Raw genomic sequence first — 17489 nt, 5'->3', positions numbered from 1 at the left:
TGCACTCCAAAATCACTGTTGGATGATGACTGCAGCCATGAAATTAAAAGACACTTGCTCCTTGGAAGAAAAGCTATGACCAACGTAAACAGCATATTAAAAAGCAGAGACATTACTTTACCAACAAAGGTCTGTAGAGTCAAAGCTATGATTTTTCCAGTAGTCATGTATGGGTGTGAGAGTTGGACCATAAAGAAAGCTGAGCACTGAAGAATCAATGCTTTTGAACAGTGGTGTTGGAGAAGACTCTTGAGAGTACCTTGGACAGCAAGGAGATCAAACCAGTCAATCCTAAAGGAAATCAGTCCTGAATAATCATTGGAAGGACTGATGCTGAAGCTGAAGCTCCAGTAAATACTTTGGCCACCTGATGTGAAGAACTGACTTACTTGAAAAGACCCTGATGCTGGGAGAGATTGAGGACAGGAGGAGAAGGGAACAACAGAGGAAGAGATGGTTGGATGGCATCACTGACTTGATAGACATGAATTTAAGCAAGCTCCAGGAGTTTTTGTTGGACGGGAAAGCCTGGCATGCTGCAGTCCATGGGGTCACAAAGAATTGGACATGACTGAGTGACTGAACTGAACATTACAAGAAAACTACATATCAATATCTCTCATGAACATACATGCAAAAATTCTCAACAAAATATTAGCAAATCATCCATCAACACATAAAAACAATTATACACCATGAAAAATGAGATTTATTCCAAGTATGCAAGACTGATTCAACATCTGAAAATCAGTTAATGCGATCCATCACATCAATAAGCTAGAGATGAAAAAATGGGTAATATCAATACATGCAAGAAAGAAGCATTTGACAAAATCAAACACTCATTCATGATAAAAAAAAAAAGGAACTCTCAGCAAACTAGGAATAGAAAGGAACTTCCTCAACTTAGTAAAAAGCATCTACAAAAAACCTGCAGCCAACATAATACTTAATGGCAAGAAAATAGAAGCTTTCTAGTTTGAGACTGAATTAAAAACATCATATTTGATGATGAAAATCAGGAGGAGAGCAAGGCTGCCCCTTCTCACCATTTCTTTTCCATATAATACTGGAAGTCCCATACACTTTAGGAAGGAAGAAGTTACTTTTGCTTAAAGATGACATGATTGTCAAAGTAGAAAATCCCAAAGAAGCAATTAAAACAACAACAACAAAATCTCCTGGAATAAGAGATAGTAGAAAGGTTACAGAAGACAAGACTAATATATTAAAGTCAATCAGTTCCCTATTTACTGACAAAAAACAAATAGAATTTGAAACTAAAAACATTACTATTTACATTATTACCAAAAAATATTTAGGTATAAATATGAGAAAATAGATGCAACTTATATATGAGGAAAACTATAAAAGTCTGATAAATCAAAGAAAAACTAAATAAATAGACAGCCAGCTCGTGAATAGAAAAGCTCAAGATATCAAGATATTAATTCTTCCATACTCCATCAATAGATTCAATGCAATCCAAATAAAAATCCTAGCAAGTTATTTTCTGGATATCAACAAACTGATTCTAAAGTTTATATACAAAGGCAAAAGACCAAGAATAATCTACCTGCATTGGAAGAAAAGATGAGAGGGGAAGGCCTGCACCTATCTGACTTACTTTCAAGACTTACTTTAAAGCTACGTTAATCAAGACAGTGTGATACTGGTGAAAGAATAAACAAAAAGATCAATGGACCGAATAGAGAGCCCAGAAATAGACTCATCAATAAAAATACAGTCAATCGATCTTTGACAAAGGAGCAAAGACAATATAATGGGGCAAAGGCAGTGTTTCTAACAAATGGTGCTAGAAGAAATTCATGTCTAATTTCTTACACCCTTCACAAAAAATTAACTTGAAATAGCTCATAGACCTAAACATAAAACACACAACTATAAAACTCTTAGATGATAACACAGGAGAAAGCCTCGGTGACCTCAGACATGGTGGTGACTTTTTAAGGTATAATACCAAATCCAAGATCCATGAAGGAAATAACGGATAAGCCAGACTTTATAAAAGTTAAAACTTTTGCTCTGTTAAAGACACTGTCAAGAAAATGAGAAGATAAGCCACAGACTGGGAGGAAATATTTGAAAAGAGACATCTGGTAAAGGACTGGCCTCTAAAAATATACACAGAACCATTAAAACTCAATAATTAAAAAAGGAACAATCCAATTCAAAAATGGGCAAAGACCTGAACAGACAGCTCACCAAAGATATGCAGAGAGCAAATAAGCAGACGAGAAGATGTTCTACATCATGTTACTAGAGAATTGCAAATTAAAGCAACCATGAGATACTGCTACACAGCTATTAGAAATGGCCACAATCCAAAACACTGACACCACCAAATACTGACAAGCATGCCGAACAGGCTCTCATGCACTGTTGGTAAGAACACAAAATGATACAACCACTTTGGAAATCTAAAAAAAAAAAAAAAAGCTAGTTTGGAAAAAAAATGCCAGTTTGTCAGTTTCTTACAAAAATAAACATATCCTTATCATAAAAATCAAGCCATTGTGGTTATTTATTGGTATTACTCAAAGGACTTGAAAACTTACGGCCACATAAAAACCTGCATGTGGATGTTTGTAGCAAATTTATTCATAACCGCGAAGCTTAGAATCAACTGAGACATACTTCAGTAGGCAAACAGATAAACGCTGGTACATCCAGATAATGTAATATTATTCAGCACTAAAATTAAATGAGCTATCAAACCATGAAAAGACACGGAGGAGCCCTGAGGTGCATATTACTAAGTGAGAGATGTCAACCTGAAAAAAGCTACATGCTGTATGATTCCAATTACACAACATTCTGGAAAAGGTAAAGGTACGGAGACGTTAAAATGATCAGTGACTGCCCAGGATTAGAGGTGGGGAGTGATGAAGGGAGCGCTGGGGACTGTCAGGGCGGTGAAACTACTCTGCGTGCATCACAGCGGTGGACACACGTCGCCACACGTCTGGCACAGCCCGCGGCCTGTGTAACACTGAGTCAGGTCTAATACACAGAGGCGCCCTGGGTGATGGTGTGCCGCTGTACGCTCACCACCGGGAACAGGGACTCTGGTGGGAACACTGATGCTGCGGGAGGCTGTGCACGTGCCGGTCAGGGGACAGGAGGGAGCTCTGACTGCACTGAGCTCTCAGTTTTGCTCTAACCCTAAAATGGCTCTAAGAATAAAATCTATTTTTTTATTTTAAAAAAAGGAATGATAAACCCCAAGAGTGAACTCCGGGAGTTGGTGATGGACAGGGAGGACTGGCGGGCTGTGATTCATGGGGTCGCAAAGAGTCGGACATGACTGAGCGACTGAACTGAACTGAAACCCCAAGATCAGGTTACTTTGTGGAGGGGGGTGAAAAGTGATGGAGTTGTGGGTACAGACTAAGGACTTCTAGGATTCTGGTTAGTTCTTCGGTTGAGTGATAGGCGCCCAAATGGATCACTGATGACTTTTCTTAGTCACTGGATTTACCACCCTTAGTGTCGACCTTAAGAGTACTAGCTGTCTGAGACAACAGCTCTTCCTTACTGTTTAAGCACCATTTCAAGTTCTGCTATCCAGTGTTCATAGTTAAACTCATCCAAATGGATAATCTCCTAATTTGGATGCAGTACAATTGGGATCTGATTTAGCACACGCCATGATTTAATCCTATTTTGTTTGCCTAAGTGTATCATTGGCAATGGCACCCCACTCCAGTACTCTTGCCTGGAAAATCCCATAGGCGGAAGAGCCTGGTAGGCTGCAGTCCATGGGGTCACGAAGAGTCGGACACAACTGAGCGACTTCACTTTCACTTTTCACTTTCATGCACTGGAGAAGGAAATGGCAACCCACTCCAGCATTCTTGTCTGGAGAATCCCAGGGATGGGGGAGCCTAGCAGCCTGCCATCTATAGGGTAGCACAGAGTTGGACACGACTGAAGTGACTTAGCAGCAGCAAGTGTATCATTAAAGCCTTAGATTATTAGTTACTTCCAACTCTGAAAAAAAAGATTTTATTTGGGAAGAAGAGACTCTCATTAAAACAACTCAGCATTCTCCCAATCCTGAAAGGCATCTTCCTTGAAAACATTCTGATTAAGCCTATGTGATAACAAGGGCAATCAAGACTTCTCTTTAAAAAAAAAAATCTATAAATCACCAAATAGATTAGGAGTCAGGCCATTACTCTTGCCCCTGGCAGAGAGCAGCTTAATCTGACCGGAAGATCACCCGTTTCCCATCGGAGCCCCAGGCTGGAGGTCAGACCACACAGCTGAATTCAGCCACCACAGAAGCTCTTGAAAGGAACACAAACAAAGAAACAGGAGATTATGTTCAGAAAGGAGCATGTTTTCTGCTGTTTTCACCAGAGGAATAAAGAACAGCAGCATATATACAGAGAAGTCTTATACTAGAGACTTAATAGGGTGTCCTGCCGAGGAAATAAGACCTCCACCCCACCTACCTGCAGATATAAAGAAATGGGTGCTGTGCTTAGTTGCTCAGTTTCCAATTCTTTGCGACCCCATGGACTGCAGCCCGCCAGGCTCCTCTGTCCATGGGGGTTCTCCAGGTAAGAATACTAGAACGGGTTGCCATGCCCTCCACCAAAAGAAATGGGTAGATAAGCAATAAGGGCCAACAGAGGGGCCTACATGAGCACATACCATTAATTCTATCTACCAGACATGGTTTCACTTAACCTTCCAAACAATCCTGTAAAGGTGAGTCTGCTCATTGAACAGGTGAAGATGCAGAGTTGCAGCAAACTGTCAAAGCCTGCCCACTAGCGGCTGATAGAGCCAAGGTTCAAACCTAGAGCTGACTTGAATGGATAAAGAAACTGTGGTGTACATATTCTATACAAATACACACACACACACACACACACACACACACACAGTGGAATATTACTCAGCCATTAAAAAAGAATGAAATATTGCCATTTGCAGCAACACGGATGGACTTAAGAGATTATCATACTAAGTGAAGTAAGCCTGAGAAAGACAAATATCATGATATCACCTATGAGAAGTTAAAGTCACTCAGTCATGTTCGACTCTTTGTGACCCCATGGACTATACAGTGCCTGGAATTTTCCAGGCCAGAATACTGGAGAGGGTAGACTTTCCCTTCTCCAGGGGATCTTCCTGACCCAGGAATTGAACTGGGGTCTCCTGCATTGCAGGTGGATTCCTTATCAACTGAGCTATCAGGGAAGCCCAATAGCATCTATATGTGGAGTCTAAAAAATGATGCCAGTGAACTTTTGACAAAATAGGAATACACTCACAGACATAGAAAACAAACTTATAGTTACCAAAGGGAAAATTGGGGAGAGGAATAAATTAGCGGTTTTGGATTAACAGACACACGCTACTACACATCAAGTAGATGATCAACAAGGATCTACTGGGAACTATACCCAATATGTGTAATAACCTATAAGTGAAAAGAATCTGGAAAGAATTTATACACTCACACACACACACGTGTGTGTGTGTGTGAGTGTATGTATACACATATGGGCTTCCCTGGTGGCTCAGTCAGTAAAGAATCTGCCTGCAATGCGGGAGACCTAGGTTTGATTCCTGGGTCAGGAAGATCCCCTGGAGGAGAGCATGGCAACCTACTCCAGTATTCTTGCCTGGGGAATCCCCATGGACAGAGGAGCCTGGCGGGCTGCAGTCCATGGGGTCACAAAGAGTTGGACACAACTGAGCAACTAAGCACAGAACACACATGCTCACGCACACACACACACATATATGTACAACCAAATCACTTTGCTATGCACCTGAAACTAAAACAACATTGTAAATCGACTACACTTCAGTTTGAATATAAAGCCTGTATTTGTTTGACTCTAAAGCTTTACATTGTACACGAAAACAAGGATGACTGCAGAACTCGGTCTTACAGCACCAGCTCTTAGCAGGGACTCCTGTCAAGTGCAGTGCTGGCCACACCAGAAAAATGCAGGCCCAGCTGAGCTTAGCTGGAATTCCATCAGGAAGAGGGGCTGCTACCATCCTCGGCTCCCAGCCCACAAACCTGGCCCTCCCCTCTGTCAGCCACTTCACGCATGCGTCATCTTGGCCACAAGAGGAGCACGGCTAAAAAATCAGAGGGTCTGCTGAAGGCACCCACAGCCCTGTCTGCTCCCCAACCACTCCCCGTGAAGCTCGCTGCTGACGCTTGTTCTACCGCCGGCAATCTCTGCAGTTACCTAAGGCCCAGCTCGAGACGGCCCTCAGGAGGGAGGCGCTGCTGTAGATGGCGTGCATGTACATGAGGTGAACCATCAGCTCTGCCAGCCACCAGTAGAAGAGGAGGCGGCCCAGCCCCAAGACAAGGATGCAAAGGCTGGTCTTCGGCGAGCTCTGCTCCTGCTGCTGCATCTAAAGGGGAAACAGAAGAAGTCACTGGATGGTGCCACCGTTTTTAAAACCTTTCAGAGTCCCCCAGACAATGTTTTTTATAAGTTCTCATTATCGCTGTCATCTCCGAATGGAGGGTTGGTTTAGCTTGACTTGGGAACACTCAGTGCTCTTGGGTGAAAAGAATCATGTCCAACAAATCTCATATGATATCACATATAGGTGGAATCTTAAAAAATGATACAAATGAACTTATTTAGAAAACAGAAACGGACTCACAGACATAGAAACCAGGCTTATGCTTACCAAAGGGGAACGGGGTGGGGGAGGTGGATAAATGAACAGTTTGGGATTAACAGACACACACCACTATATATAAAATAGATAACAGACAAGGACCTACTGTATAGCACAGAGAACTATATTCAATATCTCGTAATAACCTATAAAGGAACAGAATCTTAAAAAGAGTAAACAAATAGACAGCTAGTGGTAAAGAACCCACCTGCCAGTACAGGAGACACAGAGATGTGGGTTCAATCCCTGGAGTGGGGGAAGATCCCCTGCAGGAGGGAATGGAAGCCCACTCCAGTGTTCTTGCCTGGAGAATCCCATGGACAGAGGAGCCTGGGCTACAGTCCACGGGGTCGCGAAGAGGACACAACTGAGCGACTGAGCACATGTAACTCAGTCATTTTGCTGTATACCTCAAACTACCCCCGACACTGTAAATCAAACTCAATTTCAATCGAAGCTTTTTAAAAGTCACATCCGAGTGAGAATACTCTGTCCCAGAGTAAGAACATAGCTTGTGGGGGCCACAAGCTAGCCCAACGCCGAGAACCAAGAAGGGGTCCTGCACCCTTCACCCTAGCAGGAGACCTGCAAAAACCCAGAGCAGAGGGCAATTCCTGATGGATCCGAGACAAACACACACAAACAACAGAGAGACTTCCCTGGTAGTTTAGTGGCTAAGACTGTGCACTCCCAGTGCCGGGGGCCCTGGTCTGATCCACAGTCAGAGAATTTAGATCCTGCATGCTGCAATAAAGACCGGTGCAATCAAAAAGCAAACCAAACAAACAAAAAACCAAGAGAGCGTACATAAGTTTTCTGGATGTTACACTGACATGATTTTATTAGGCTGAAGGCTGCCTTGAAATGCAGAGGGGAAGTGGATGCCTTAATTGCGAACTTGTAGCTGCACACATGGGCGGGCAGAGGGTACGGACTTGATTCAGCCTTTGACAAGTACAGCTCCAGACACCACAAAAACAAGGGAGACCCGGCCCTGGGGAAAGTGATCTGGGCATGCTTCTCTGACTTCGTCTGTCCTCTAACCATCAGGGCACACTGGGTCCCACTGCAGCCCCACTGCAGGAGGGGCTGCAGGCACAGCCCTGAGAGGTGACGGGTGACCTACACTCCCAGGAATTAATTTTTATTCCATTCTTGAGCATACAGTCTACCACGGTCTCAAACTGTCCTGTTCCAGCAAGAAGCCAGACCAAGAAATCTGGGCTGGCACAGTGAAACTACAATCACCTGTGTGGACAGCTTTCGCCCTTTTGTCATCTGCTGGGTTAGCTACACCCAGGAAAGCTGTTGGTTTAACTTTTTTAACGTAAGTTTGATCAGTCTACAGGAATTTCCTTTTTCCTTTCATTTTCTTCAGTTCAGCTAAGAAAGATAATGTGTTAGGAAACGAAAGTATTAATAACTGCTTTGAAAGATCCATGCCACCAGGTTTGCCAGGGGAAGTGCTGGCTGGTGAGGTCATCCAGGAAGCTAAGCCTCGGTTTGCAGTCTGGCACAATCACAGCTCACTGTAATTACAGCCACAGCCAATGCAATGCCCCCCTCCTTTCCTTCTCCAGGAATAACTGAGGGTGGTTTTCATCTGAATCCTTACCTCAAGCGTGCCTGCTCTGCGGGACCCTACAAAGTCCACAGGAGCATTGACAAGCCAGTGGATGGCAAAATCCTCAGTTAAGAGACCCCCGACCTGCCTGATCCCTCATGTCTGCATTACTTGAGAATAGAAAGGAAATCATGCAAATGCCCAACAGTAGGGGCGTGGGGTTTGGCCATATGTATGAGCGCACCTCAGCCATATATAGTCACAATAAAACTTATTTTTTTATACCAGTCTGCACAAATCATCGGAGAAGGCAATGGCAAGCCACTCCAGTACTCTTGCCTAGAAAATCACATGGACAGAGGAGCCTGGTGGGCTGCAGTCCATGGGGTCTCTACTAGTCGGACACGACTGAGCGACTTCACTTTCACTTTTCACTTTCACACACTGGAGAAGGAAATGGCAACCCACTCCAGTGTTCTTGCCTGGAGAATCCCAGGGATGGCGGAGCCTGGTCGGCTGCCATCTATGGGGTCGCACAGAGTTGGACACAACTGAAGCGACTTAGCAGCAGCAGCAGCACAAATCATGAAAGGTTGGAGAGAGACACCAAAATGGCAGCAGTGATGGGAATCTTTGGATGGTAAGGGTCTTCAGTTATTTTAAACTGTTACTATTTTTGTAATCGGTGAGGGATTGGGGGCAGGAGGAGAAGGGGACGACAGAGAATGAGATGGCTGGATGGCATCACCGACTTGATGGACATGAGTTTGAGTGAACTCCGGGAGTTGGTGATGGACAGGGAGGCCTGGCGTGCTGTGATTCATGGGGTCGCAGAGAGTCGGACACGACTGAGCGACTAAACTGAACTGAACTGACTGACTCGGTGCAAGTCTACAATACCGTGAAGACGTCGGCCCTCTCGACTAGAGAGACAAGCGCTCTGTTTCTGCACCCTTCTTGTAAAAAATGCCAAAGTCTCAGCACCTCCTCTGGGGAGCACAGCATCCTAGACAAGGAGGCCTGCCTCTCTCTCTCTTCTGCGCCAGCCCCATCTTTATTTCTTCTTATTGTCCCACTTTGGGGTTTCCCTAGCGGCTCAGTGGTAAAGAATCCGCTTGCCAATTCAGGAGACGCGGGTCCAATCCCCAGGTTGGGAAGATCCCCTGCAGAAGGAAATAACAACCCACTCCAGTATTCTTGCCTGGAAAAACCCATGAAAAGAGGAGCCTGGTGGGCTACCATCCGCAGGATTGCAAAGAGTCAGGCACAACTTAGTGACGAAACAACAACTACCTTCCCAGCTCACTCAGATTTTCTTAGCTATACGCCAAGTTCCCCTTTGTTCATAATCAATCCTTTTCTAGCTCATAATTCAGAGAGATACATACACCCCAGTGTTCATTGCAGCACTATTTACAATCACCAGGACATGGAAGCAACCTAAACGTCCATCAGCAGATGGATGGATAAAAAAGATGTGGTACATATATTACACAATGGAATATTATTCGGCCATTAAAAAGAACAAAATTGGGTTATTTGAAGAGACACAGATGGACCTAGAGACTGTCATACAGAGTGAAGTAAGAAAGAGAAAAACAAATACTCTCTAATAAAGCAAACTCATGTGGACTTAATGAGCATTAGCAAATGAAGAAATAATGATGAACAAAGTGTCCATCAGTCTATGGCAGCTAGAACAGTTCACAGCAAGGCAATCGGCTGACCCAAGACACAAGAGGCACCTAACTCCACTCCAGGCCAATGGGCAGGGCCTTTCTTGGTGCCAGACTTTTGGAGGAAAGCAGCTTCCTTGATTGAACGTGATAACAACTCACAAGCAGAACTGACCAAAGACCATCTTTGCACAGTTGTCTCCAGCTTCTAAATAAGCAACAGTGCACATGACCGGCAGGCCCATGAGCAGCTAAGCCCCAGCTCAGGTCCCCTGAGGACCAGACCTGCACCTGTGGTCTCGGGGCATCACTGGGTGTGCAGCCCCATCCCCAGGAACACAGAGGAGACAGGAGAGCCACTGCCGGATCAGGACAAAGGGCCCCGCCAGGTGACCGGGAAGGTAAGTCTGGCCAATCACCTGCAGCTCAGGCGACCACATGCCACGGGCAGCCCAGAGGCCCTCCTTTCCTTCCCCAAACAAGGCACCATCTAAAGGGACCCAAAGATCTATAATTAGGAAGAAACACGAGGTGCGTTGTGTGCCTGGACTGGCATCCAACTAATGACTTACCTACCTTCCCCAGGGCCCAACTTCTTCCTCAGTCCGAAAAAGGCATAATTACGTGGCACCCCTGGACCAGAAGGGCTGGACTTTTCTCTACAGTGATCCCTTTTTGATGTTGGATGCCTCCCCAGTCAGAGTATGAGAAATGTCTATTCCTTAATTGCACCAGCAAACACAGCAGAAGGAAAACAACCCAGTTTTTCAGTCTATTTGTTTTTACTTTAAAAGGAATGGATATTCTAAAGAAGCTTTTCTTTAGAGTCGTGTCATTATTACAATCCCTGTATACCGTCCATCGAGTTGACTCCCTTTTATTTAAAAAACTGTATCTGACCCTTGTCGATCCAGCAGGAAGAAAAGACACACCACACACAGCTCACCTAACGAGCAGGGTTGCTCATTATTCAACCTGGGCATGCAAAGCATTTTGCCGGAGATGTTTTAAACCGAGGGCAGCGCCAACCTTAAGACCTGTGGAAACTGCCGCCAATGGGAATTTTTAGTGAAGGCTCCATGAAAAAACACACATTAACTCATCTGCAAAGTGCATTGTAAAACACATAATATTTTAAAACCTCATTTCATGCAAGTTGCATAAAAAGGAATATCAAAGCCTTTCAGAGACATTCTAATGATTCAAGGTGACAGTCCTCAAAGCTGAAAGGTTCTTCCACACATGAATAATACCCACATTGGAGAGCACCAGAGAAGCCTTCCCCAGACACAACTGTTCAACCGAGTCACCTCTGCTCCAGCCTCTGCACTTGGCTCCAGGGCACTGCGGCCCAAGTCTTGTTCCTTTATAAGGAGGGCGTTTCTCTCCAGCCCACGGTCTCAGGCCATACTCCTTCCCCAGAAAATGATTCCCTAGTCAGACCCTCACTGCACCCAGACCAAGGCAGGTGGTGCCCACTGGTCTCTGCCAGAACCGCAAATGGAGCCTGCAGTCGGGGTAGCGGCCGCAGGTCTGGGACCTGGCCTGGCCAGCTTGAGTGTCCAGCCCCGCACGTCCACCACGCCACACTGCACCCTCACTCTAACTCCTGTGCGGGTCACCAAGCTGGCAACAAGGCTCCAATCTTTATTCCTCCTGCCCAACATGCACTCCATTAGCCTCTCCTTGCTCCCGTGTTACTGTGTGTGAAGTGGGAATAACAACACGTCTTACTCCTCGGGCTGTTGCTAGGATGAAACATGTTAGAACGTGGAAAGCCTGGTGAGGGCTAAGTGCTCAGTGCGCATTCATCCTCACGGTTAGCATCACTGCAGGCGCCTTCTAGAGCCTACCCCAAACCCTGAGTGGTCTGACTGGGACAGTGACTGCCAGCCCTATGCCCACCCCTGTAGCCACTGCCTGCGTCTATCTTCCGCTGACCTCCTCTGAGGCCTGGGATGGCCCCTTCCCAGAATCATGCCCAGAATGGTCCCACTGCCGCCCTAACCTACCAGCCCGGACCCCCAGGGCCTCGGGTCTGGCATAAACGGATGTTAGTTCTCACCCATGGGAACCTCCCCAGGTGAGACCTGAAACCGGCCCCTGGTTCACAGAGGACACTTCAGTCCAGTTCACTTTAGTCGCTCAGTTGTGTCCAACTCCCTGCGACCCCATGAACCGCAGCACGCCAGACCTCCCTGTCCATCACCAACTCCCAGAGTCCACCCAAACCCATGTCCATCGAGTCGGTGTTGCCATCCAACCATCTCATCCTCTGTCGTCCCCTTCTCCTCCTGCCCTCAATCTTTCCCAGCAACAGGGTCTTTTCCAATGAGTCAGCTCTTCGCATCAGGTGGCCAAAGTATTGGAGTTTCAGCTTCAGCATCAGTCCTTCCAATGAATATTCAGTACTGATCTCCTTTAGGATGGACTGGTTGGATCTCCTTGCAGTCCAAGGGACTCTCAAGAGTCTTCTCCAACACCACAGTTCAAAAGCATCAATCTGATAGAGTGCCTGATGAACTCTGGACAGAGGTTCGTGACATTGTACAGGAGACAGGGACCAAGACCATCCCCATGGAAAAGAAATGCAAAAAAGCAAAATGGCTGTCTGAGGAGGCCTTACAAATAACTGTGAAAAGAAGAGAAGTGAAAAGCAAAGGAGAAAAGGAAAGATATAAGCATCTGAATGCAGAGTTTCAAAGAATAGCAAGGAGAGATAAGAAAGCCTTCCTCAGCAATCAATGCAAAGAAATAGAGGAAAAAACAAGAGATCTCTTCAAGAAAATTACAGATTCCAAGGGAAATTTTCATGCAAAGATGGGCTCGATAAAGGACAGAAATGGTATGGACCTAACAGAAGCAGAAGATATTAAGAAGAGGTGGCAAGAATACACAGAAGAACTATACAAAAAAGATCTTCACGACCATAAGATAGTCACAATAATGTGATCACTGACCTAGAGCCAGACGTCTTGGAATGTGAAGTCAAGTGGGTCTTAGAAAGCATCACTATGAACAAAGCTAGTGGAGGTGATGGAATTCCAGTTGAGCTATTTCAAATCTTGAAAGATGATGCTGTGAAAGTGCTGCACTCAATATGCCAGCAGATTTGGAAAACTCAGCGGTGGCCACAGGACTGGAAAAGGTCAGTCTTCATTCCAATCCCAAAGAAAGGCAATGCCAAAGAATGCTCAAACTACCGCACAATTGCACTCATCTCACACGCTAGTAAAGTCATGCTCAAAATTCTCCAAGCCAGGCTTCAGCAATATGTGAACCGTGAACTCCCAGATGTTCAAGCAGGTTTTAGAAAAGGCAGAGGCACCAGAGATCAAATTGCCAACATCCGCTGGATCATGGAGAAAGCAAGAGAGTTCCAGAAAAACATCTATTTCTGCTTCATTGACTATGCCAAAGCCTTTGACTGTGTGGATCACAATAAACTGTGGAACATTCTGAAAGAGATGGGAATACCAGACCACCTGACCTGCCTCTTGAGAAACCTGTATTCAGGTCAGGAAGCAACAGTCAGAACTGTACATGGAACAACAGACTGGTTCCAAATAGGAAAAGGAGTACGTCAAGGCTGTATATTGTCACCTTGCTTATTTAACTTCTATGCAGAGTACATCATGAGGAATGCTGGGCTGGAAGAAGCACAAGCTGGAATCAAGATTGCTGGGAGAAATATCAATAACCTCAGATATGCAGATGACACCACCCTTATGGCAGAAAGTGAAGAGGAACTCAAAAGCCTCTTGATGAAAGTGAAAGAGGAGAGTGAAAAGGCTGGCTTGAAGCTCAACATTCAGAAAACGAAGATCATGGCATCTGGTCCCATCACTTCATGGGAAATAGATGGAAAAACAGTGGAAACAGTGTCAGACTTTATTTTTTTGGGCTCCAAAATCACTGCAGATGCTGATTGCAGCCATGAAATTAAAAGACGCTTGCTCCTTGGAAGGAAAGTTATGACCAACCTTGATAGTATATTAAAAAGCAGAGACATTACTTTGCCAACAAAGGTCCATCTAGTCAAGGCTATGGTTTTTCCAGTGGTCATGTATGGATGTGAGAGTTGGACTGTGAAGAAAGCTGATCGCCGAAGAATTGATGCTTTTGAACTGTGGTGCTGGAGAAGACTCTTGAGAGTCCCTTGGACTGCAAGGAGATCCAACCAGTCCATTCTAAAGGAGATCAATCCTGGGTGTTCATTGGAAGGACTGATGCTAAAGCTGAAACTGCAATACTTTGGCCACCTCATGCGACGAGTTGACTCACTGGAAAAGACTCTGATGCTGGGAAAGGTTGGGGGCGGGAGGAGAAGGGGACGACAGAGAATGAGATGGCTGGATGGCATCACCGACTCTGTGGACATGAGTTTGAGTGAACTCCGGGAGTTGGTGATGGACAGGGAGGCCTGGCGTGCTGTGGTTCATGGGGTCGCAGAGAGTCAGACACGACTGAGCGACTGAACTGAACTGAACTGAATGACAATAATAGGGTGTACAGCACATCAAGCCACATTACCTAGACGAATCATTTAGTCCTTACAACAATCCTGTCTACGGGGTATTATTATGATTTCCATTATACTGATAAAAGGAAATGCAGTCACAAATGAGGTGAGTAAGTCACCAAATGCTCTCCAGCCAAAACAGAGCGGGATTCAAACCCTGTAACCGAAGGACTAGGTGCAGGAGTTTCGCTGTTGATCATCAACCACATTCCCTAGTTAAGCACTAGCTCTTCCCCTTGGAGCTTCCCTTGTGGCTCAGCTTGTAAAGAATCAGCCTGCAATGTGGGAGACCTGGGTTCCATCCCTGGGTTGGGAAGATCCCCTGGAGAAGGGAAAGGCTCCCCACTCCAGTATTCTGGCCTGGAGAATTCCACAGACTGTATAGTCCATGGGGTTGTAAAGGGTCAGACACGACTGAGCGACTTTCACTTTCACTTTCTTCCCCTTGGGGCAGGAACACAGCCCTCAGCAAGGAAAGTCACCCCCCACCCCCGGTGCCCCCGACGCACACAGCAGCTCCTCACTGCACGAGTCAGCCTGCTCAGAGTAGGACAGGGTGGCCCCAGGCTCCAAGCTCAGCAAATAAACAGCATTTCCTGCCTTTCCCTAGACCTCCCCCACGCTGTCCCCCACCCCACCCCAGGCTCAGTATCTGAGTTCCACAGACCCCTGGGAGAAACACAAACGGGGCCCATATTTCTGAAACTCCAAACACCATCAGAGATGGCCTTCGAGTTCACACTGGGGCCTGTTGCCAGGCACAGATTTCCCTGCTGGTGATTGATGCATACACATATCACATGCCACGCATTACAGAGGCACCTCTTCTATGCTTGCTTCATCTTGGGTATGTAAATTTACACATTAAAGGGGAAAAAAAAAAAAACTGCGTGAAAGAAGTCTCCTCGGTGGCCCTAAGGCTCTCATTTCAAGCACTGTGGTTTGCCGGGCTGGGTGGGTTTCCACAGTGAGGCTCTGCTGCCCCCTGGTGGCAAGTCTGCTCCTGTCCTTCAGCGCCTGGGCGCGCTGGCCTGAGACGCTAAGGACCAAAATTTCAACTCTACTGTTTCCTGGGACGCTTACTCACTTACGCGAGCACTTGTTCAGAGCAAACCTTGCTGACGAGCTCCACCAGTCAGCTTTCTTCCACCCCCTGCCAGCCTTTCCCCTCCCCAGAGTCTCTGACGGAATCCTTTCACTCCGTGAGGTCAGCTCCTTAGTAGTTTAACTGCTCTAAATTTTAGACCCGTTTTTCTCATAGGAGTTGAGTGCCCATAAACACCCCCAGCAACCGCAGAAATCACTTGTCTTTTTATTGCCCTGTAGCTTATTAAATATCTTGCCATTTCTAAGCTGACTTTTCTAGGAATCCTACCAGATTACAGAGAAAGGCTTCAATTTGCCTCTGCGTTTCTGCTTTCAGCAACTGCTACCATTTTTGAAAGGGGTAAAAAAAAGAGAAAGAATAGACATAGGTGCAGCCAAGAGTCTCCAGACCTGAGTCCCTACTGGCAGAAACTCGAGAGAATGAGAGCCTGTGGCTAAGGATTCAGGTGAGCGATGCTCTCAGAGCTCGTCTCTGTATGACAGATTCGGGACCCTGCAACCTGCCTCTCAAATTCCCTCAAGACTCTACAGGGTACAGTCAGAAAGGAGGAGACAAGAACTAAAAAGAACAGTGATTTGCCAAACAGTGAAGTAGGACCCCACAGGATAAGCTCCTTCATGGATAAGAGGCAGTTTGGAAAATACTTTGTTTCCTCTTAATGGGTTTAGTCTGTTTCTCTGAGAATTATTATCTGTCTTCAAGAGAAGGGTGGGGGTGTGCTGTGGATATTTAGCCCAAAAGCTATTGACTGCAATGTTAAAATTTAAAACTTACAATGGCTGTGCCGTGCGTGCGTGCTCAGCTGTGTCTGACTCTTTGCGACCCCATATACTGTAGCCCCCAGGCCCCTCTGTCTGTGGGATTTCCCAGGCAAGAATCCTGGAGTGGGTTGCCATTTCCTTCTCCAACAACAAGGAGGTTGTAAACAGACAAAATGTGGATGACCTGAACCCACGCTACACTGGGCCTACCCCACCCCGATCTTCTAAGGAGGGCCGCCACCTCCAGAGAAGAAATTCCTCTTCTAAAAAAACTTAGGAGAGTGATTCTCCACTTCTCCGCATTAGAACCACACTCCGGGACCCCGCCCCCGGGTTTCTGATTCAGTAGGTCTGGGGCAGGGCCTGGGAATCTGCATGTCTGGCACATTCCCCAGTGAGGCTGCAGCCATGGGTCCAGGGACCCCACTTTAAGAATCACCGAGTCAGTAGCCACTGAAAAAAGTGAAATAAGGCCACGTGCAGCGACCCGGATGGACCTAGAGACAATCACACTGAGCCAAGTAAGTCAGACAGAGGAGACATCCCTTCTAGGCAGAATCTAAAAAGAAATGATACAAATGAACATACAAAACAGAAAGAGACTCACAGACCTGGAAAACAAACTTGCGGTTGCTGGGGGGAAAGGGATAGTTAGGGACTTTGGGAAGGTCATGTACACACTGCTATATTCAAAATGGGTAACCAGCAAGGGCATATTGCATAGCACGTGAAACTCTGCTCAGTGTGACACGGCAGCCTGGATGGGAGACGGATCTGGGGGAGAATGACGTGTATGTATGGCCGAGTCCCTTCACTGTTTACCTGAAACTACCACAACACTGTTAATCGGCTACACCCCAAAACAAAACAAAAGTTTGAAAAAAAAGAATCACTGAGTTGGAAGATCAGCTGCCATCACTAAACCACCTCTGGCTTTTACACAACTTTAACCATGATTTTCAAACAAGGATTTTAAATTCCTTCACAGCAAAAGAATGCTCCCAGGTAACCCAAATTGAAGTATGAGAAATCATATGCTAAACATATCAATACATCCACCTCGAATATCAATTTCCCTTAAACATTTGCAGAGGGGAAAAAAGTTTAATGATTTAACTGGCAATTTTTAAGCATTAAGTTATTGTTTAATGTAATGTTTTAAATA

At 45.7% G+C, this 17489-nt stretch overlaps 1 protein-coding gene across 5 annotated transcripts in view; it reads right to left on the bottom strand.

Moving 5' to 3' along the window:
- The window catches only part of HHAT (hedgehog acyltransferase), a 357633-nt gene that overhangs the window by 251546 nt on the left and 88598 nt on the right, over positions 1 to 17489 (bottom strand). For all 5 annotated transcript variants that reach the window (XR_016039577.1, XM_088845241.1, XM_055419017.2 and 2 more), the window contains one exon: positions 6246 to 6417. Coding sequence is in view for 4 of the 5 variants with exons in the window: in XM_088845241.1 (XP_088701367.1) it covers positions 6246 to 6417 (172 nt within the window). In the remaining variant the exon portion in view is untranslated. The remainder of the gene's footprint in view (positions 1 to 6245; positions 6418 to 17489) is intronic.

This window comes from Moschus berezovskii, chromosome 17 (assembly GCF_049115385.1).
Source record: "Moschus berezovskii isolate FMDL1 chromosome 17, NW_MosBer_1.0, whole genome shotgun sequence".
In the NCBI taxonomy this organism is placed as follows: Eukaryota; Metazoa; Chordata; class Mammalia; order Artiodactyla; family Moschidae; genus Moschus; species Moschus berezovskii.
Note: the sequence above shows the minus strand (reverse complement) of the source record. Positions and strands in the feature narration are given on the sequence as shown.